The 24,097-nt window shown below is 37.7% G+C and overlaps 1 protein-coding gene across 1 annotated transcript in view; it reads left to right on the top strand.

The window, feature by feature from the left end:
• The window catches only part of LOC129750825 (eukaryotic translation initiation factor 5B-like), a 205,171-nt gene that overhangs the window by 19,129 nt on the left and 161,945 nt on the right, over positions 1–24,097 (top strand). The window contains exons 2-3 of the mRNA XM_055745905.1: positions 8,964–9,159; positions 10,742–10,849. Coding sequence (XP_055601880.1) covers positions 8,964–9,159; positions 10,742–10,849 — 304 coding nt within the window. The remainder of the gene's footprint in view (positions 1–8,963; positions 9,160–10,741; positions 10,850–24,097) is intronic.

Raw genomic sequence — 24,097 nt, 5'->3', positions numbered from 1 at the left:
TCGGCTCAGGCAGCTGTTGTCGTGGCCAGGCTGCTTCCGGTTCGTAGAGAAAATTTGGCCCCATAAACCAGACTCCGTCTGATTCTAACGGCGGACCTTGGCCCCACTTGGTGAGACTATCAGCGATATTCAACTTGGACGGTATCCAGTTCCAATCCATTACATTCGTCGACTCCAATATTTGGCCAATACGAAGCCCAACGAACTTGTTATAATTCCGCTCATCCGAACGAATCCAGCTTAAGACCGTTTGTGAATCTGTCCACAGGAAACATTTGTCAATGCGTAAAGAGTGATTTGAAACAACGAACTCTAGCAGTTGTGCTCCTTTCGTGGCCGCCATCAGTTCCAACCGCGGAATGGATTGTATTTTCAACGGTGCCACCTTAATCCGGGAAGTAACCAGAGAGCATTTTACGTCTTTTCCAAACTTTATTCGAAAATACGCCACACAGCCGTAGGCGTGCTCACTGGCGTCTGTAAAAATGTGCAACTGCAACGATTCTATTTTGTTTGAATGGTTTCCTCCTAAATAGCACCTCGGAACTCGAACGCTTTCCACAGCTGGAATGAGGCCTATCCACCGGTTCCACTTGGAAAGACTTTGAGCATCAATTTCGTCATCCCATGCGCACCCTGTGCGCCACAGATCCTGGATGAGTGCTCTTCCATGAATTGTAAATGGTGCCAGAAATCCTTGAGGGTCGAAAAATGACATCACACAGCTCAGAACAATTCTCTTAGTGGGTACCTTTTTTCCCAGAATGTACGGTTGCAGCTCTTCGCGGTATTTTACGGAGAACGAAAACTCATCTTGTCGAGGATTCCAAATAATTCCTAGCACTCTTTCATTTTCGGTAAGTTTATCACTGTTGAAATGAATTTCTCGATCGCCGTTGTCTGCTCCAAGACATTTCAGGAAAAGCTCTGAATTTGAAACCCAGTTGGTAATATGGAAACCACCCTGGGAATGAATAAACTTTACCTCTTCGGCTCGTCTTATCGCTTCATGTTCTGTGTCAGCAGCGTCGTAATAATCGTCGACATAATGTTTATTGATGATCGCTCGTGCAGCTTCAGGCAATTTTTTCATGAAGTCTTTGGCGTTCTGGTTCTTAACGAACTGGGCTGAGCACGACGAGCTCGCGAACCCGAAAGTGGCTACGTCCATCACATATATGGTAGGTGGTAAGCTTGGGTTTGTCCGGAAGAGAAATCTTTGGAATTGCTTGTCTGAACTTCTTATTTGCACTTGGTGGTACATCTCTGGGATGTCCCCACCGAAGGCAATTCTTTTCTCCCGAAAATGACATATGACCGAGGTAAGAGGAGTCAAAAGATCGGGACCCTTGAGAAGTTGCGAGTTTAGCGAAATACCGTCAACAGAGGCAGCCGCGTCCCAAACCAACCTGACCTTATTTGGTTTTTTGGGATTTAACACTATGTTGATTGGAAGATACCATATTTTGTTGTTTCCTGTGGTGGCCAATTCTTCCACAGACGCCTTGTGTGCATATCCTTTGCGCTGATATTCTTCGATTTGGTCACACATATTTTGGAACAGCTCCGGAGTTTTAGCCAACTTTCTTTCCAATGCAATCATCCTCTTTTTTGCCATGTCGTAGAACTGGGTAGAACTGGATCATCACACCTCCACAAGAGTCCCGTTTCAAAACGGTTTCCGACCCGGACCGTGGTGGATTCTAAGATTTCTCGCGCTCGCTTCTCATCGTCAGATTCACATACGACACTAGCACTAGGCTCCTCCAAAGCATACGATGTTTTTAGTATGTTGTAGATATCCGCATTACTGATCCTTGCATGATATCCGAAAAACCCATTCTGTTCAGGGAACAGGTTCGATGACCCATAAACTGCCCAACCTAGCTTGGACCTTACAGCAATAGGTTGTCCTTCCTGACCTATTTTCGACTCAATAGGAGAGAATAAATGGAGATTGTTCAATCCTATCAACAGTCCTGGTCTTTCACATTTATAGGATACAATAGGTAGGCCTTCTAAGTGCTCAAACCTTTTGGAAACTTCATTTGCATTTAACGATTGTTTCGGTAACATCAGTTTGTCGACGGTCTGAATCAATCGAATTGGTAAAACTTCAGTGGATTGTTGATCAGAAATCCACAGATTGATACACATTGAATCTTTTTCTACTCGGGTCACATCAGCAGTCCAGGATATCGTTAATGGCTGGATCGGCCCCATAACTCCTAGTAACTTGGCCAAGTTCGATTCCATTAAAGTCACCGCGGCTCCTTCGTCCAAAAATGCCAAAGTTTTTACAGTGCGTTGTTCTGAGTAGAGCGTGACTGGCACCATGCGGAAAAGAGTAGCAGTTGGAGCTTTGAAATGTGCATTTAGAAAAGCAGAATCTGCGGGGTGCAGCAGGGAATTATGTGTAGCTCGACAACCACCCACGTTGCAGATAATTTTGAATTTACAAGTAGCATTTCCGTGGTCATTCAAACACGTTCTACACAGTTTCCATTTGTCAACCAATTGTACCCGATCATTATAGCTCAGCTGTTTAAAATCCTGGCAAAATCTCAGACGGTGATCCGTGCGTTGACATACGCGACAAGGCTTCAATGACGACTTCTTTCCAACTGCTGAAGTGTTACTAACACCGTACAGCGAATTATCCGGTACATTAATATGTGTGTACATACCATGCTTCTCCTTCCCTCTGGCTTTGGGTGTATTACTACAGGGGACGGGTCGACTTTCAAGTTTGAAGTCCAACGAAACACTGGCTTCGCAAGCTTCCTCAACAATCTTCGATAGAAAATCCGTTAACGTTCGAAGGGTTACCTCCGACTTCCTTTTTTTGTACCGGACCCAAGCGCGCTTATCGTTTGCCGGTAACTTGTTAACTAAGTCCTGCATAAGAGTGGGATTATTTAGATGTTGTGTGAGTTCAGCTGCTTCTAAGTGCTCACACAGTTCCTCTACTGCGTTCGTGAAAGAAACGTAAGATGCTAACTTATCGGCTTTCGGGTTTTCTAATTTCCGTACTCTTTCCAAATAGCTTTGTAAAATCAATTCAGGCCGTCCATACAGCATGCGCAATTTTGCCATGATCTTTGGAACAGATTTAGGGAGATGAAGCTTTCCCCTGACGCTTTCTAATGCCTGACCCTTGAGGCTATCCTGAAGCCTAACGAGGTTCTCGACTTCTGTGAATCCACATGCTTCCGTGGACACTTGAAAAGCACTAGAAAAGAGAGGCCATTCCTCAGGACGGCCCGTGAATATCGGTAGCTTCTTCGTCAGACCGTTCCGCGCTGTAAGTTGAGCACGTGAAGGTCCCGGTCGAGAAGGCCCCAACCCGTATGGCCTCGGGGTTTCGTCATCCTCCTTTCCGCTGCTCTCATCGGATTCACTATTTGAATGCTCCGAATCTCTTACACTTTCCTGATCAGGAAGCATCTTGTTGACGATCGTAGTTTGGTTCAGCGCTCTTATCGATGGTAAGTTATTCGGTTCAACACGTAGTGATCTATCTGACTCTGCCGGTCGGTCTAAAAGCTCGGTTTCATTTAGTGCCGTACTTTGAGCGTTTAGATATAGAATCTCTTTTCTGACCGAATCCACTTCCTGTTCGAAAGAATTCCGCAGTTTTCGCATATTTTCCAAATGCCTTTTTTCGTCTTCGAGTGTTTTCCTCAGAAGGTCTTGTTCCTGCTGAAACTCTCTTTCCCGAATATCCTTTTGCATTTGAAGCTCTCTTTCTTTCAAGGATTTGGCAATCTGCATGCGCTTTTCAGAAATAATCTTCTGTTCATCCATTTCACGTTCAAGGTCCCTTTGTTCCTCCTCTAACTGCTGTAGTGTTTGCGAAAGAGTGGAACCGGATGATCCGGATTTGCTTCCAGCTTTTGTTCCAGTCTTTGTGCCGGACTTTTCAGGAATATCACCCCTTGCGGAGCCTTTTTTCGGATCTGCTGATGACTTTTTAGAAGCAGTTTCCTGAGCAAGATATTCTCGACGTTTGCGCTTACATTCGGGTTGCGGACAGAACCATTTTTTGCCTTCGTAATCCTTGGACGATGTTACACTCACGCAACGGGTGTGATACCACTGGTCACAGGAATCGCAACATATCATTTCCTCGATCACTGTGGATGTTTGGCAACAGGCTGCGCATGGTGTAAGTGTAAAGTTGGATGTTTCACTCATTTTGAGGTTAGATCCGTAAATTATTTGAGTTTGTTCGGATCTTTTCGAGAGATACACTTTTATTTGCAGCGACTTATTATTTTAATGCGGCTCAAACTAAAATTACAAATTTGTTAGCTAAACAGTTTATATATTGTTGAGAAAATACTCACTAATTTAGTGTTTTCTTCACCTCGTGCAAAGCGATTAATTTTTATACGAGCTGTTTTTGCTCCTTTATAGCCTGAACAGATGATATAAAGATTAAATATAATTCAAACTCACATTCAATGTGATCTAACTTACGATTCTTCTGTTGGTATTATACCAATAACTATAAACGGAACTTGTAACAAACTGTATAATGTATATTTTAATAAATCGAAATCACCACGCAGCTAACACGTTTCGAAATTATTGATCTGACGTTTTCCTATTCTCGTTTTCTAAATAAAACTAGCCCTGCCTTGACTTGGTAGACTGGTTATCGAGGAACATTACCCAGTGGTGTTGACAACAACAGTTATCTTTACCAAGCCAAGTTTCACAAATAACAATAACATCGATACAAACATTAAAATGATCAATAGTCTGTAATATGCAATCAAATTTATCTAAATTATTCATACTACGTACATTCCATTGCAAAATTCTAAAGGATCTTGAATCATTATTAAAACTACTTAAATTAAAATCTTCTACATTTTCGTGGTATCTATTAATTAGACTATCCATTGAATAAAATATATAAAAGTTATCAAACAGTTGTAAATTTAAGATCTTATTTTGATCGTGGATCAGCATTGTTCCTTTTTCGTTTGGGTGAAGGACTTTCATTTGGAATCGTAGATGTGTTATTTCCTTGCTGAGTGACATGCATGCTCATATAACGATTCATTTCGAGTTTAGTTTTAATTATATCAGGTTTTGAATTTTCTGTTTGTTTGACCAGAATGGCACCATTTCTTCCGGGCCAGATGTCTTTGGCTCCAATTAAATCTTGATATTCGCGCAATTCAGTTAGAATTTCCATAGATAAGGGCGTCAATTCATCCCTTATTGTGACGTTAAGCGGTTTACCATCAACTACTAATAAAGGATCTATTGAAGAAGAGGAAAGTCGACAATAAATCGAGTAAATCGAAAAGAGAAAAGATAAGTAAGAAAAATAGGCGAAATAATTGGTGTCCTACATAAAATAAAAACGCTGTTTAAATAACCATTTTACCGATTCTTTCAAAACTTTCAGAACAAAAACTGTAAACCATTTGTGATATTTTGGTATTTTTATTCGATTTCAGTTCAATACCATATTCGTACAATCGGATATTAGGTCCAACTATACCCAAACGAGTTTTTGCAACATCTGAAAGCAGCTTCTTTTATTCAGAATCCTACTTTTTGTCATTTCTTCCTGTAAATTAACCTCTTTGAGACGCTCAATTTTTTTTTTAAATTTTCAAAATATAGAAAAAATGAAAAAAAAAGCCTTAACACACTTTCAGCTATGTGCAAATTCTCAAGCAAAAATATCCAAGGAATGATTTTCTACAGCGTTTGCAAAGTGATGGAATTTATGTGGGACACCCTTTAAAAATGTGATCGTAGTATAGAGCAAAAGAATGATAAGATTAAGATAAACATGTAGAAAATGAGAAAATGTAGAAAAAGGATGAAAAGTAAGAAAAAGAAGATACCTAGTAAAAAACTATCGAGGAAAAAAGATGATAAAATTAAATAGGATAAATATCGATGAAATGAAAAGAAGAAAAATATTTCTTATCGTAGAAAGTAAGATGAAGACTAACAGTAAGTTTTATAAAAAAAAAAACAATTCAAGCGAAGAAAGAAGATGCAAACTGTTAAAAAAAACATTGTGAACAAACGTAAATTTAAAAAAAAATGTAGCGAACAGACAATGATAGAGAATGAAACAGTAGACAGGAAGATAAAGAAAAAAAACATGATCGAGAAAAAGATAAAACCAAGACTGAGAGAGAATAAAATGATGAAGAAATATTTGTACAGAATATCGAAAGACAGAAGGATGGAAGTTCTGAATAAGAAAACACTATAGAGGAGTAGATAGAAAGGCTCAAATGAGATGTGACAACAAAAATCTGAAAGTAGACATCATGAGAAGAGATGTTCAGTTGGATAGAAAGAGAAAATGTTAAAAATATATAAATAGATTAAGATTATAAATGAAAAAAGAGTTCGGGATTAATAATCCATTGATGCCTAAAATCCCTCGAAAAAATTGAAAAAAAGATTTAAAAAAAGAGTAAATAAATACCGGAGGAGGAAATAAGTTATGAGAGAGTTATGATTAAAGGGGAGAAGAAATGAGAGAAAGTGAGTTGAAATTGAATTTAATACTCCTAATGTAAACAATTTTTGTTAAACTGGTTATCAGGGCCCGAATAAGCCTTCGGGGGGTCGGTGGAATTTTTCTCCGAGGGCCTCTATGATTGATTTTTTCTTCCATGTGCCAACTGCGTAGAAGGTAGTTTCTGGTATCTTCAAATAAAAATTGTCCATCACGTGCCAACAGTGCGGAATAGTTAAGCAACTTTTCAAAAATGAAAGTTCTGATTGAAGCTGTCAAATGGGACATTAAATTCACTATTTCTACAATACCTCTAGTGTAAACTAGAATTATCTAGTTTAGAATAATCCAAGGTTAGATTTTTTATAAGTTTTTAATTCTATCATTGATCGCCAGACTTGGTCCAAAGCAGAATAAATAATATCCTTTTGACAATTCATATGTACGAAACATGACGATTTCATACTTAGAAAGCAAAATTGAAAAATAAAACAAAAGAATTTAAATCAAATTCCATGGAGATACATATATATGTAAAAGTTTAAAAGTTCAGAACCTCGAAAAATGTTGTATTCGGAACAACAATTGTATTAATCAAATTAATATCAGAATTTCCAATCAAGTTTCGGAAAACAAATTGAAGATGAAAAACGAAATCCTTATACAAATTAAGCTACTTTAAACTACAATCAAAACCAAAACAGGAATTTGCTTAATAGTCCAAATGTTTATTTCACTTTTATTTGATTTTATATAGCTAATAATTATAAACAGAATAAAAACAGATATCTTGTTCAAATTAAGTAAGTGCATAACTGATCAATTTGGAGATGATAATGCCAAACAATTTTTCTCATCTCAAACTCTTTTTAGTGATTTCGTCAGATTTTTTGAATTTGTTTACATAATTTTACGCTTGAAGATTTTTTTTTTAATTTATGGAAAATGGCTAAATAGCGTATTTTTTTCGAAATCAGCTGTAATGTAATTTAATCCTTTTGACTCCAAGGGTATGAGTTTAGTACCTTGAGTAAATAGCTCAAGTTCTCAAAAGTCATAAAAAAAACATAAAACTGAACTTCAGTTACTGAAGAAATAATACAAGACTTGAACAAGCTGAATTCAGGCTGTTTACATCAGCAGAGAATAACTGTAAAATAGAAGTTTCTCATTCAGTAGTAAAATTGGAATGGATATTCAAAAGAGAAACTCAGCACTGCCGATTGGTCGAATTCAAACAACAACTTTTATATTTTGAATTTAAAAAAAAGAGAGAAATTTTTCCGTTTAACGGTTTAGAATTTATAAACTAACGCGAATCTAAATAATGATGATCGAAAAGTGAAGAGTTTCAATTATACCCGGCACTAACCCGTATAAAATTCTCAAATGTTTATTACAAAGTTTTTTAGTTTAATTAAGTAAACATAAATCAATTCATGAATAGCATATATATTAAAGTGCCCCAAATGACCCGACATTTGAAAAAGTTATGCGCTGCAGGCTGAAATTGATCCTAGGCTTAGTACTAAACTCATGTCAAATTTAAGCTTAATCGGATCACGGGAAGGGGTCGCTCAACGATCCTGAAATTTGTATGGGATTTTGAGACATTTGAGGCAGTCTACATCTAAATTATTCAAACTTTGAGTTTTTTTAAAAAAAATTTATGATCAAAACCTTATGTTTGTTTCGCCGGGCCCTCCTTATTTATATTATTCATTGTACAATTAATAGAAACTGTGTAGGTAATATTTATTGTAAGGTATGTATTCCAAATTTCCTATTTTTTCCGGCCATGCCTGGGCTTTCAAAGCTAAGTGGACAAGCAAAGCAAACCACGGTCTGGATTTATTTACATTTTCAAAAAACCAGAAAATTCAAATTAAGCTCAGTTTTTTTAGCTAGCTTTAGCAATTTTTTTTGGGAGTTTGAAAAACGATTTGAACTTTTCTGACGTGTGAAAATTTAAGGTATTTTTCTTCATTTTCTTCATGATTTTTTAATAATCACTCAATTTTGCTATGACTTGTCCAGATTTTGTGTTGAAAATTTTGAAGTCAAAAAACCAACAGGTTCTGAACAAAATTGTATGAATCTGCTCAGCCCGGTAAATGCGGAAATTTTTTTACAATACTTTTACAGTAAAAGTTTTACTAGAGGGCCCCCTTAAATTACATTAGAGAGAAACTATTCGTTATATTTTTCACGGGAGCCGCTACTTAGCTACTATATTAACAGTATGATTGTAGTAATGTTAAACCTTTTTGTTCTCCTCACCAGCCGGGTGGCCCGGGGAAATTGCCCCCCCCCCCCCCCTTAATACGGCCTTACTGGTTATGCTTGTGTTATTGGCTCTATTTTTGGCAATTTCGAGTTTTGAGCATTGCCAAGATTCATTTTCGGTGTAAATATATAATTTTCATATTTAACATTTTCTTCCATTCTTTTTTTTCAGGTACGCCACCATTCTGGCGTTCGACGTCAAGGTGGAGCGGGACGCCCAGGAGCTTGCGGATAGCTTGGGCGTCAAGATATTCCAGGCCGACATCATCTACCATCTGTTCGACAAGTTCATGGCGTACCGGGAGGAGATCAAACAGCGCAAGCGCGAAGAATTCAAAACCATCGCGGTGTTCCCGTGCAAACTTAAGGTGTGTAGGCTTAGATACTGTACATATGATGTAGGCTTCAGATTGGCACTCTTGATATCATAGTCCTGATTCATAGGGCCTGATTTGTGATGGCCGTCTGTCTGTCTTGTGCCGGTATAGTGTGATTGAGCTTAGCCTAGCCTAGTCGAACGTTTTCAGGTTTCGAAGGATAATGAGATGAATGCTAATTGCAGTCTTCAGGCTCATTTCGTAATTAAAGGCTCTTTGAGCTGGTCACTGGTATAGAGTTGTTTGTAGTGCTCCTTGAGGGTTGCATTTTTTTTTTGATTGAATGTCCATTGGCCATGCCATTCAAAGTAGCTCTGAATGTTGTTCAAGGTTATTGCAAAGTGTCATTCTGATTAATAAACGCGGTATAAGACTTAACAGCATGAATTATTGTTTTTGTATACGCTTTTTCAAATTTTTAACATCCAGTGCAAGCATCAGTAATTCTGTCGTGATCCCACTCGATTCCCACAAGTGCTATCGTTTTTTCCCAAAAAGATTATCTCGACTGCCGGAGCGGAACAAAATGACTATCGCATGATTTATCACGGTAAAAAAAACTGTGACCATTTGAGAGCGAAGAAGTTATATGTTTGGTCCAAATTATGAATGGTCGTGGACATCCCGTAGGGTTTGTGTGTAGAAACAGGTTTCCAATCGATCCGAAGAAATCTTCAGGTCGCTTCATAAATGAAAAATGACGAATGGAAAGATCCGGTGCTGTAATGGTGGGGCAACAACATCGAGAGAGCCCACTCGAGGCACCGGGAGATTCCATTTTTCACTCGACGACGATGGTACAAATCTCTGAACCAGTTTACAGTCGGTAATTAGACCTAATGGGCTCGGGTATCAATTAACTGTGGCCTGAGCGCGACCGACCCTGTTCACCCAAAGTCGAAACAAAACAGAATGAATCGATCCGCGCATCCAACACGATAATGACCGCACCAGGTAGGATCTACTTGAAAGAAAAATATCATGTAAGGTCAAGCCTCCTCGTCGGGTTCAAACCCTGGGCCTCCGAGGATTGAGTGTGCTACATGATGATGGCGACACTGCCGCTCATGGGATACCTGTTTATTGATACCTTTTCCTCACACACGACCTGATCCGACCCTTTCCGCCACGTGACCGTCCACCTTATTAAACCGAGGAAAACAAGACATCAAGAAATTTCATTCGAAGGAAGACGCTTTTTTACGATATCCGGTGATTATTTTACTTTGGAAATCTTTGGCGACCGCCTTCGGCCTTCCCCGGCCGTGACTTTTTGGGGTTTTAATTTTTTTATTTTCAAATTTATTTCTTACTTTTTATGGCCCTACCATACACAGCACACCGCGACAGGCTCTCTTCCACCTCAATGGGGTTTGTCAACCGGGCCATACGAGACGACAACGACGACCATCATAAACTATGGCAAATCGCCCAAGTCTCGCTGCACTTGCCACAGTCAGCCATTCAGCCCAGCAAGAAAAACCGAACCTAGCAGTAGTATAACGAAACCCTAATCAACTAATAAAATTGTCGATTTTTTCTGCTCTTCTTTTCGTTTCCGCCCTGATACCAGATCCTGCCCCAGTTTGTGTTCAACTCCCGTGATCCAATTGTGATAGGCGTCATCGTCGAGGCCGGTGTCGTCAAGGAGGGAACCCCGATTTGTGTGCCAAGCAAAGAGGTAAGTGGAGGTTGAATGAACTTGTTATTTCTATTTTTCCATTCAGTTTTAGGTCTAAATTGGGGGTGACAGAATGATGAAACAAATATACCCTAGAATCAATGTTACTTACAACATGATACTCGAGTGTCAATAGCCACTAAAAATCTGAGAATCGAAAGTCAAATAATCCCAAAGCGAAAGTTGGAACTCTAAATTCAGATTGAAAATTGCAGATTAAGAGCTGAGAGCTTAATTTTGTGATTTGAGAGTCGGAACTTTAGAGTTGAAAGTTTAGAGCTAAAAGTTAGGATGTAAAAGCCTTAATTTGTAAATCATGAAATGTTGAGAGTAAAAGTCGAAATTAAAGTAAAATAGAGTAGAGAGTTTCGTGATGAAAGCTCTAAGTCAAAAAACAAAGAAAAAAAAATCGAGAATAAAAAGTGGGGAGTTAAGATAAACCACTATAAGTTGATAGTTGAAAGTCGAGTTTTGAGTTGGGAATTTTAAGTAGAGTTTTAAGTGTTGTATGTTGAGAGTTGAGAGCTGAGACTATAGAGAGTTGTAAGTTTAGAGTTGAGAGTATAAAGAGTTACTAATAAATTTAAGGACTAAAAGCTGACAGTTGAGAGTTAATGCCCGAGAGTTTAAGGTTGAAGTTCAAGAGTTAAGAATTTTACAAATATAAAAAATAGAGCCGAGAGCCGATGATTGACCAGAAAAGGAAATAAATAATTGAAAATCGAGTGAGTGAGTTGAGAACTGAAATTGAGAGAGTTGACGGGTAACATTAGATAGTTGGTTGAGAGTTGAGACTCGACAGTTGAGAGATTTTTTTTTGTATGCAGATGAGAGAGAGATGAGAGTAAAGAATGGAAACCTAGTTCCAGCGTTGCCTGATTGTGAACCGCTGCTGATTTTACCAAAATGAAACTTTATGACCTTTTTTCGGTCCTCAGGTAGAATTTCCGTTTTTCCGTAGAATCCCTGTTTTTTTTGATAATTCGTAAAAAATCCTCAGGAAATTCTGAAATCCGTAGATCTGGCAACGCTGCCTAGAACCAAGAGCTTAAAGTGCTAATTGCGGTGATCAAATAGTCAGTATCGGCATTCATCGAGAGTGGAAGATTGGGTTTAAAAAGTCGAGAGTCGAAAGCTGAAAGTTGAGAGACGGGATTCTAGAAACGGTAATTCTGAGTCCGGAGTCGAAAATCGAAATTTTCACTAGAGCTAAAACTCAAAACTTTCCATCAGAACCTCTTAATCTAAGATTGTTAAAAATGGACTTTCTTGTCATGAAATTAGAATCGAGATTCGATGATTGAAATCACGCTTCAGAATAAAACTTGAGAAAATTGAAGCATTGCAACAGTAGGAAAAATAATAAATAATAGGGTATCAAGAATTTTGAATTTACGGCCAGAAATTGAGAGTCGAGGTAAGAGTGTTGAGAATCGAAAGTCAATCAATTAGATTATTTGTTGAGATTATAGTTTTTAGAATTCGGTGCCGAAACTCAAGAGTCAAAAATCGGTGGTTTTATGTCGACAATTTGGAGTCGAGAATTTCAAGAGAGTTGCATGCTCGAACTTAAAAGAAGGAAAGCAGTAAAAATGGAGCCAAGATGAGTCAAAAAGTAAGAAAAAATTAATAAAAATGAAGGTAGAAGAGAACATAGAAGAGAAGATAGAAGAGAGGATAGAAAAAAGAATAAAAGAGAACATAGAAGAGATGATAGAAGAGAAGATGGAAGAGGGTATAGAAGCAAGGATAAAGAGGATAAAAGAGAGAAAAAAAGATAGAACTAAAGAGATGATAATAAGAAAAAATAGAGGATAGAAAAAAAGTTTGAAGTGAGGTTCGAAGAAAGAAAGGATAGAAGAGAAGATAGAAGAGAGAATAGAAGTTAGAATAGAAAAAAGAATAAAAGAGAAGATGGAAGAGAAGATAGAAGAGGGGATAGAAGCAAGGATAGAAGAGAGGATAAAAGAGAGGGTAGAAGAGAGGATAGAAGAGAGGGTAGAAGAGAGGATAGAAGAGAGGATAGAAGAGAGGATAAAAGAAAGGATAAAAGAGAGGATAAAAGAGAGAATCAAAGAGTGAATAAAAGATAGAATAGAAGAGAAAATGATAAGAAAAAATAGAGAATAGAAAAAAAAAGTTTGAAATGAGGTTAGAAGAAAGGATAGAAGAGAAGATAGAAGAGAGGATAGATGAGAAGATTGAAGAGGGGATAGAAGCAAGGATAGAAGAGAGGATTAAAGAGAGAATAAAGATAGAATAGAAGAGAGGATGATAAGAAAGAATAGGGGAAAAAAGAAGTTTGAAGTGAGGATAGAAGAAAGGATAGAAGATAAGATAGAAGAGAAGATAAAAGAGAGGATAGAAGCAAGGATAGATGAGAGGATAAAAGAGAGGATAAAAGAGAGGATAAAAGAGAGAATAAAAGAGGGAATAGAAGACAGGATAAAAAAAAGGATAAAAAGAACATTTTAGAGGATAAAAACAGTGATTAAAAAAGTACAAAGATAGCATAAAATTGTGGATAAGGGAGAAGATAAAAAAGTAATTATAGAAAGGACAAAAGAAAGGTCAAAAAGTAAATAGAAGAACGGATAAGGAAAGGATTCAGAAGGGGACAATAAAGAAGGCTAAAGTTAAAAATAGACAGGGTAGTAGGGAAATAAAATATAAATTTGAAAAACGAGAAGAGAATTAAAAATGAACAATTATTAACCTAGCCGATAAAACCGTAGTTCTGAACGCCGAGTGAGAAAATGTAAATTAAAAGAAAACAAAGACGAAAAGATGCAAAGAAAAAAAGCGAAGAAAGTAAAAGATGAAAGATATATAAATAGTTCAAGAAGAGGAAATAAAAAATATAAATAAAAGAGCGATAAAAGAAGAGAAAATAGAAGATCAAAGACAGGATAAAAAAAATTGGCAAAATAGAGGATTGAAAAAATTATGAAAAGAGTATCTATAGTGGATGAAATAGTTTTTGTCTTAAAAGGAAAAAAGAGAGGATACAAAAGGGAAAAAAGTTATATTAAAATGAAGTATCAGCAGTGGATTAAAGTAAGGATAAAAGGACAGATAAGTAAAACTTATCAAAGGTTTAAAGAGAATGTTTAAAACGGTTTTTAACAGAAAGTAGTAAAAAAGGATAAAAAATATTGAAAGTTATAAGGAAAATAAAAGAAAGATGGAGAAAAGGAGAAATGAGACAAAAGGATGAACATGGATAAAAGGAAAAAAAAGGAAGAATTGATAATAGAATGTTATGTAAAAAAGAAAATAAAAACAAAGGATTCTCCGTTTTCTTTATTTTTTTCCAAAACAAAATTTGAAATATTAAAAGGAATACAAGAGAGGAACATTACTCAGAAATCAAATAAGGATACAAATATTACAGATCAAATAGTAGACAGATAAAAGGGATGAGAGATAAAGGTTTAGTGATAAGAGAAGAGGATTAGCGATGAGAGACGAGGATGAGCGATGAGAGACGTGGATTAACGTTGAGAAATGAGATATGAGAGACGAGGATAAACTATGATAGATGAGAGATGAGAAACGAGAGATGAGAGACGAGGATTAACGTTGAGAGATGAGAGATGAGAAATGAGAGATGAGAGATAAGAAATTAGAGGTGAGAGATGAGAGATTAAAGATGAGAGATGAGAGATGAGGGATGAGAGATAAGAGATAAGAGATGAGAGATGAGAGATAAGAGATGAGAGATGAGAGATGAGAGATGAGAGATGAGAGATGAGAGATGAGAGATGAGAGATGAGAGATGAGAGATGAGAGATGAGAGATGAGAGATGAGAGATGAGAGATGAGAGATGAGAGATGAGAGATGAGAGATGAGAGATGAGAGATGAGAGATGAGAGATGAGAGATGAGAGATGAGAGATGAGAGATGAGAGATGAGAGATGAGAGATGAGAGATGAGAGATGAGAGATGAGAGATGAGAGATGAGAGATGAGAGATGAGAGATGAGAGATGAGAGATGAGAGATGAGAGATGAGAGATGAGAGATGAGAGATGAGAGATGAGAGATGAGAGATGAGAGATGAGAGATGAGAGATGAGAGATGAGAGATGAGAGATGAGAGATGAGAGATGAGAGATGAGAGATGAGAGATGAGAGATAAGAGATAAGAGATAAGAGATAAGAGATGAAAGATGAGAGATGAGAGATGAGAGGTGAAATATGAGAGATAAGAGATGAGAGATCAAAAAGGACGAAATAATAGAGACAAAAAACAGTAAAGAGGATGAAAAAAAAACAAAAAGTTTAGGAAAGATGATAAGAAAGAAAAGGCAGAACAAAAATCACAGCAGGGTATAGATAAAAATACATTCATAACCTTAGTTTGCGAAAAAATAGTTAGAAATTTAGTTCTAAAGATGTGGAAAGGAAGTTGAATAAAAACTGATGAAAGTTGAAATTCAATAAGTAGAAGTGATAACCTAATCTGATATAGAAGGGGGAAACTAATTGATACATTTGTCAATTTTGATATTTAAACTTCAAACTAAGTAATGCATTATTTTAGAAAAATCATTGAAGAAAAAACAGCTTAAAAAACAATTCTATCAAACGTTCAACGATTGAGTAACGTCATCTAGCGCGATAATGTTTGCACGGCTTATACCAAACGCGCCGGCCGTGCCCGGTCGTCGCTGTTTAGCAAAAACTGAGCGCGAGCGCCAAACAAACGTTTGTGTTTTATCGTTTATTATCGCAGCTTCCAGTATAATTTATTATATCCGGTCCATTTACAACCAACCCTCTTCCATTTTGGTCCATTCATCGTAAACGGTTCGGTTGGGCAACCGACCAAGTTTTGTCGCGCTCGCGGGGGTAGCTATTCAAAATGGGGAATTCAAAAGTGCTGTTGGAGCACAGTTGTATTAGCTGCAGAGTAGAAGTTTTGTTTTTTTTTACTAAAGTCAGAATGACAGAGTTTTTCACAAGACGCTTTATTTAGCTGTCACGAAAAGTCATTACAGTAGCTGCGGAATTCCTTTTAGTCAGGGAAATTGTAATCGATCAACGTTAAATTCCCAAATGCATTTTTTTTTAAATATTGGTATCGATCTAGCACACAACATTCGCGAGCCGCGATCGCGATTCAGTTGAAATTCAACGCTACTACGCCGGCCGGGATTTGGAATCCATTTACGTATGTGTACCCATTCTAAAGCACAAACTATGCGACTAAACCCAGCGAGAAGGTGCTCAATCGGAAATTGAAGTCACGAACAGGAAACGTGCTGACAATTGAAATTCCAACCTTTCCACGAACGAATCAAAAACGACAGAAGCAGCAGCTGGAATATATGTAGTAGGACGTATCATGTATGCATCAGCTCACCTCATCAGCGCTAAGCAGTGGCCGGGTTTGACAGAATTGGCCGCGGCCCCTGGACTGGAAACATCGCCGTGTGTGGCTCACTTTGATGGATCGAGGAAAGACATTCCGTGAACGGAAGGTTAACGCTTACGACAACAACAACCACAACACCTTTTCGTGACGTCCTGTAATTCCAGTAGCTTCTAAATTCGGAAAGGGGGAGAGATCGAGGTATCGCTCCCACCCACACACGACGAAGAGGAACAGATTTTTGATTGATTTACGATATGTTTCATATTTTTCCGCTTCCATTCATTCATCTGTTCGAGTTGGGAACGTTGAGAAAATAAGAATGACATTTCAGGTTTACACTGTTTCATAATATGAAAGCTTTTCGTAAAAAATCTGTCTTTTACTATTGTTCCGATTGACATTTATCATTTATTCGCATGATATTGTCAAAGTTATACCGACAATCTTACAAGATGATGCAAATCTGATATTCTCCGGAACCATGTGCGTGCGACTGTAGAAAAGTGAGGAAGCCTCCACACATGGTGTTGTTTGTTTGTAACCGGCAACGTGTGATTAAACACGTGGCCTCAGCAGCAGCACCGGTAAGCTTACGTCGTCGTCGTGGATCACCTTTTGTAAACGTGATACCTACGACGGGTCGCGTTGGCGTCATACCGTGTGACAAACAGACGACATTGACGGCTGCTGCAGTTGGATTCAAATACTATGAATGACACGCTAGCTGAGGGCAAGGGTGGGCGTAGTAAAGTTGTTTTCAATTCCAGGGAATTTCGGGAAGGAGTTTTTCCATTTCATTCAAAAAGTTTTCTTCGTCCGTCAATCACCTGTTTAAGGTTGAACGTTACAGCTAACAGAAAAATCTTCAAATGACTGAATTATCATCAATGGTTTATAGGGTGTCCCATTATGTCTCAGCATGATTTAAACGCTGGTTTTAGTAGAATGGAGTTATCATTTATTTGCCATCTCAGTAAGGTCCGTACACTCTACACTAGCGATTGTTAATTCCGCCAGCGATCGTCAATACGCGAATTGCTAATCATGAGTAACCCACTCGATCTGCGAACCTCTCCGGACTCGATCTGCGAACCTCTCCGGACTCGACCTTCGGCGGAACCTCCTGGCTGGCCTGGAACATCTAGCTAGCTGGTCTCTACTCTGGCGGCCCTCTGGCTGCTGGCTTCTTCGATGGTCTTCTCGCTCGTTCCTGGGCTAGTTGGTCCCTGTGAGTTGCCTGCTGGAACACTTGCTAACTGCAAAGCTGATTTTCTTAAGAGTAACCCTCTAACTAACTCTTTTCTTCCGTATCCAGACGTATCTGGGCCTATAACCTGTTGAAAACGCAGGTTTCAGTGGTGAAATAGAGTTATCGTTTGTTTGCTATCTTAGTAAGGTCCTTACATATGTACATTCTACACTAGCGATTGTTAATTCCACCAGCGATCGTCAATACGCGAATTGCCAATCGTGGGTTTCAACAAAAACGAACAGTTTAAACACATTCCAGGAGCAAATTGAATTTTATTTCACTTTTCTGATCTCTATAGTTTTCTTCTACAATGATTCAATACAGTCCAGTCAGTCGTAGGCCAGTGATCAAATTTTCTATCGAAGACTGCTTATTAGCTTCAGCACAGACCGAATTGTGATGATTTTGGACACTTTTTTCCAGTCCGTTGTGAAGTTTTCGTTAGAATCTACAGACTTTACATGTTTTTTCAATTACGATTTGGTATGAACCCAAATGATTAAATTAGACTCGCTTGAGGAAAATTTGGCGGATTCGATACGGTCTAAGCTTTGTGTGGTCACGAACGGCTTGGAAAGCATGCCACCCTCAAATATGGCTTGCCAAACCATTGCCTTTTCACTGATGTTTTCTGTAAAAATTGATCCGTATCTTTATCTGTGATTGTATCCGTCTTCTCAACACTTTGTCCATCCCGAACAGTGTAATACTGGTCACCCGGATGCGTTTTGTAATCTAACTTGCAGTGAATGTCGTCGTCGATGATAACGCATACCGACTTTCCCACAGCCGTTGGTCATCCTTATGAGCTCTTAGTTTGACAGAAGCAGATTGTTTTTGGCTCCGCTTAGGCTTCTTCTGCTTCTTATGTCTTTAGACCCAATCTTACCATGACACGATGGACGGTGCTACGAGGGGATCCCTCTTTTATGGCCACTTCCCGCACTGGAGCAGTCTTCTTACTAGAATTAGCATGCATGACTTTCCGGTCCAAAGTTTTGTCCACCGGAACCAATTTCAACTCACATTTTTTTGTCCATGAAGCAGCTTTCCTCTCCATCAGAAAAGGGGTGAGCTTAATATCGGGTAGGCTTATTCAATCAACAGACCAAGTATAGTTCCAAATGATCACTTAAAATTAAAATAAAACAAAATTTAGATCTAACTAATGATTTCTCAACATACTTATAACTTTTCTTCGGAAAACATCTCTCGATACGTCTAAGTCGATGAGCTCGGAAAAGTGGTTGAACGTTTTTATAACACCGAAGAGGCTGGTGTTACATTTCACCGGGCTTGAAGAGTATCCATGTCTATGAAACGACATCGATGTTCGTAACTTGGCAGGTGAAACGGGTCTTGCCAGTTTAGGTGTCTGAGGGCATAAGAGGGTGAGTCGCTCGGTACCGTTCTGGTACTAGGGAAACCAGACAGCTGATGCGTATTCGAGGATGGATCGAACTATGCTGCAATATAGGCTCTTCAGGCAGTACAAGTCCTTGAAGTTCTTGGCCACTCGAAATAAAAATCCGAGGTTTCCAAAAGCTTTATCGACGACGTAGTTCGTATGTGTTTTGAATTTCAGCTTACGGTCGAGTATTACGCCCAGATCATTGATGTGTTCCACTTGCGCAATGGATTCATCTCCTAAGAAGTGTTTCGCGCAAAAGGCTGCCATCTTCGTGAGAAACTGATAACTGCACATTTCCTGCGATTCAGAGGCAGGCAGTTGATGTCGCACCACTGTACATGGAATTGGTTTTGCAGGAAAACAATGTCGTCCTGATCGTTTATGGTGTAGAACAGTTTAAGATCATCAGAATAACAAAGTTTCGGGCCGTCGAGAAGTGAGGGCACATCGAAATAGATTAGGAAAATGATCGGTCCTAGGTGACTTCCTTGAGGCACACCGGAGAAGGCAGAGAACTGGTTGGAGAGAGTGTCTCCAGTGTCCCTCCAGCTGTCAATATACATCCAGTTAAGCAACTGCGGATCCAGCCAAATAAAGGTTCACAGAATCCTAAGCGTCCAAGCTTACCAATGGCAATATCGTAGTTCACCTTATCAAATGTTGCTGACAAATCAGTACAAATGGCGTCAGCAAAACTTTCGTGCACATAGGAGGTAAAGGTCAACAGATCAATTGTCGTGAAATTTTGCTTAAAGAGCGAGAAAATCGGATCCATGACGACTAATTCGAAAAGTTTGGAGATTGCACATAAAGCATTTCTAACAGCAATCTCCATGTGTTCTGAGATGTTGAAGCTGTAGCAAAGGTACTCGAGATTTTTTGAGCAAAGAGAGCTCTGATTCCGCTATCAGAGCCAGGGAAGCAAATCGAACAGATCTGATGATTATAACTGGTTTATCACTTGCTTAACACTTAGCGATAAATATAAGAACATGATGACTTCTCATCCCTTTCCAATGACCGAAATTATTTTCTCTCAGTCAGTTCTAGTTCTGAGAATATTCTCCGACAAAACTCTCTCACAGCTGTTTTGATGTGTGAATTCCATCAGAGGATAACGATTTTTTGATTCCCTGATCAGAGGTCGCAGTGTTGCCGTCCAGAAACATTTGAATTGGAATTCCAGGTTTATTCCGCTGACTTTTGACATGCTTCCAGAACGATTTTGGGTTGAACTTGAGGTTACGTTGTACTCGGAAAAGATAATTTTGGTCACAACGTTGGTTTTTTATAAGCGGAGTTCAGTCTTCGATAAACATCCTTAGTTTGGGAGGATTTGAGCTTATGATGATTTCTAAGGACACATATCTTCGGCGTTTTCAGTTGAGCAGTTCTTTCGTAAACCAGGGAGTCCGCAAATTCTCGGAAGTCGTGCGCTTTTTGGCACGTGGCGGTCGATGATAACGTAATTTAAGATATGCGAAAAGGTTTCGGCCGCAACAATTACGGGTAGATAATTGATTCAAACTTCAAATTTTTATCGATTATGTATCCTTCAACTTTATTGTGGGTTGCTAGCAAACCGGTAAAAACTCTGGAGTTTAATTGCATCACTGGCAAACTGGGAATTTCAGCACACCACTGCAAAAATTGTCATATTGTAATTTTTTTTGCAAATTTTCTTATATATTTCCAAATGTATTTTTAAATTGAAGAGTAATTTTTGACCGTTTCGAAGTATAGATTTACCCCATGAACATGTACCTACTATTTTTATAACAGATTTTTCAAAGCTTATGCGTGTTTCTATTTTTTTAAACATGTAGTTCTATTAAAGCATTTAACTCATAAAGTTTTTTTTGTGCCGAGTGTTCATTTCATTTTTGTGTTGTAAGTAAGAGGGGGGCCGTTTGCGTGTTTATAATAAAATTTGTAATGAAGCGTGTTTATAATAAAAATATTCTTCTGCATTTTCATTCTTTTTCGTTCATCAGTCATCAAATGGAGTGTCTATCTCTCTTTCAGAAATATCTTCTTTGTGACCTTGTTTTCGACAACCAGTTTAATTTTTTGACATCAAAGTTTCTATAATTTTTTGCTACAGTTCTGGATAAATTCTTGGAAAAAAAACATAAAATTTCCTCAGTGGTTCAAAAGAGCCTCAAAATCGTTGGAATTTCAAAATCAAGACAGTCTAGCTAAAATTGTAGAGCAAAACGATTAATCTGCGAATTTCTTTGAATTCTTCCCAATATTTTCTGAAGACAGTTTAGTGTGAAAAGAATACGAACAATTAAAAGTTATTCAAGTATTCGTCATGATAGCGGAATGGTGGTCGAGAAGTTTAGGGAGAAAGTTGTTGAAAATGTTAAAGCTTTGCATTGATTTTTTCACCATGTTTTCATATTCAAACTAATAAAACCGGAAAAATCATCATTTTCAACCGAGAATCCCGGAAAACACTTTGCAGTTTCGAAAAATTGCTAGCAACCCTGCCGTAACTAAAACTCTTGTCCTTATTCCTCCTAAATATAAACTTTGACATATACTTAAAAAATCGAATAAAAATAGTATTTGTAAGAAATAATAAAACTTTGTAATTCTAACGCAAAGTGATATTTTGCTTTATAAAACCTCGTTGAATCTTATCTTATGGCAAACATTCTGAGTAAATAGAACTGTATTTTACAGGGTTAACACTCATTCGGGAAAGTCGGGAAATGCGGAAAAAAGTCGGGATTTGAAATCCATCGGGAAAATGCGAGACAAGTCGAAAATTTTCCTCCGAGAATGCAGAAATTTTTGGCTCAGTTGCTCACTGCTCCAGGATAACTGAAAAAATGTGAAACACACCCTGAACTGTCCAATCAGCTTACCTAACGTCTCTTGTTCTTGTAGTCAAGCATCAGACGTGAGACGTTAGAAGATGGTACATGAGCTATAATGCTAGACGCGTCCCATGGTTATGTTTCGAATCGGTTTTCTTTTTCCAAATATTTTAACTTGTGATTAAATGCTGAATTTACATTTGCTTCCGAAAACATTATTCTCAAACTGCTTGCCTTCTTCAACTTGAAATTTGCATCTTCATTTTGAGTTTTGAGTCAGAGGTCTGAATTTTGGATTTGATTTCTGTTAATTGAACTTTGGTCTAAATTCTCTCACTAAACAAGATCCCTAATTGTTATTTAAGCAAGAACAACTTATGTTCTGGAAAAGAAAACAAATTTTTTTCAAATTTTAATTTTTGTCTACTATGTTTCAAATGTTAGTGCTAAGATTTTTCAGAGGAATCTTCAATACTATAGTTGAAATTTTTACTTTAAAAAATGAATACATTTTAGAAAATGCAAACAAGATGCACACTATTCCGGCAACACCGTCTTGGACTCCAAGAAGCGGATTCTACACTACTTAAAATGCTGTTTATGGCCATAAGTGGATGAAACCCCTTCAAAATGGGTATAGGCTGAAAAGCTCAACGAGTAGAAATCGAAAATCTAAATGTACTAAAGCCACGTGGGATTGCCGAAATCACAGAAAAATCTGTATGATGACATAATTTTGAGTAAAATTTCTTCAAGTTTCTGTGTCACAGATCACACATTTTTGAAGATTTTCACAGAATTCACAGAGTTTCTAGATTTTGTACAGATTTCCAAAATTATAAATTTTTTGTGTCATTTTCGACTTTTTATTTCTGATTCTAATGCATGAAAATATGAAAACAAATTGAGTTTTCTATGAAAAACTATAATAAGTTTCCAATTTGTTGATGTTTCACACGATTTCCTAAAAAACTTCATAAAAACAGCGTCACAGAATACTGTCACTGAATTTAAGGTTCAAATTACAAAATTCTAGAATATTTTGTTTTGTCAAAAACACAGATTTTTTTTTTGGCCACCTTGCGTGGGACTCGAGAAGCAGGACGTGAGATGATGAGACGGTATAAGGAAAGAACTGAGATGTGAGGCGAAAAAAAGATAAGGTGACACGTAAGACGCGTACAGATGAAACATGAGACTTGAAATGTAAGGCACGAGGTGTGACAAATGGTGAGGATTAGTGAGGTATGAAGATTTGAGACGTGAGATGTGAGACGTAAGTCGTTAGACGTGGAACGTTAGACGTGAACCGTGAAAGCATCAGACGTGAGACTTTAAACGTAAGATTGAAGAAGATAGTACATGAGCTGTACGATGCTTGACGCGTCTCATGGTTTCACATCTCATGGCTCACGTAAGACATCAGAGAATGATACGTGGGCTGTGGACTTGAGAAGTTAGATGTGAGATGTAAGTCGTGAGACGTTTGACAAGAAATGGGAAGATTTGAGAGGTGAGGAGTTAAACGTAAGACGTGAGAAGTGAGACATGAGATGTAAAACGTGAAACTTTTTTTTTGTTTCGATTATAGTCGTTTTACCATTATGGCATTCGCGACTTTATATCAACGTTGCAGTTGGCGGACAATTATTGAAAAACTTATCCGGTACAACTGTGTTCGATGTTTACTCTTGGGCTCAAACTCATGGACATCGGCTCAGGAGGCAACGAACTTGCCAACTGAGCTATATCACAAGCCCAAGACGTGAAACGTTATGCGTAAGTCGTGCAAAGATTATATGTACATGAGGCAAAAGATGTGAATCATAAGATGAAGGTTGCCGAAAAAAATTCAGTTTTTTTGCGAAATAAATCTGATTTTCGGTGATTTAATCCAAAAATTCTGTGACGGTGAAGAAAAGAGCATTAATTTTATTAAAAAGCTATGAAAATGGTTTTTTTTTTTCATAATTTACATAAGAAAAATCAATTGACATTACTAATCTTTCCAAAATTCTGTGTTCTGTGACACAGATTCTGTGATTCATTTTTCCCAAAATTCAGTGAAATTATAGATTTTTCTGTTATTTCTAGAACCTTAGTTGTAAGGCTTGATAAGTGAATGAGATGTGTGACGTAAGTCTTGGGACAAAAGAAATAAAATGAGCTTTGCGGTATCTAAAATCTGTTAGTTAACAAAATTTTGATCCAAATTTCGATCCAGAATCGGTGTTTTAGATCACATATTATTAATTTTTTTTTTCTCAAAATTAAAAGATTTTTAGAAATTCAAATAAAAATCTTTGAAGTCACTTTTGACATTGAATTTTGGACTCAAATCCATGAAAGTTAAATAATATAGTTTATGATTTCGTTTAA

The sequence above is a fragment of the Uranotaenia lowii genome, chromosome 3 (genome assembly GCF_029784155.1).
Source record: "Uranotaenia lowii strain MFRU-FL chromosome 3, ASM2978415v1, whole genome shotgun sequence".
In the NCBI taxonomy this organism is placed as follows: Eukaryota; Metazoa; Arthropoda; class Insecta; order Diptera; family Culicidae; genus Uranotaenia; species Uranotaenia lowii.
This window is presented reverse-complemented; position numbering and strand designations above follow the sequence as displayed.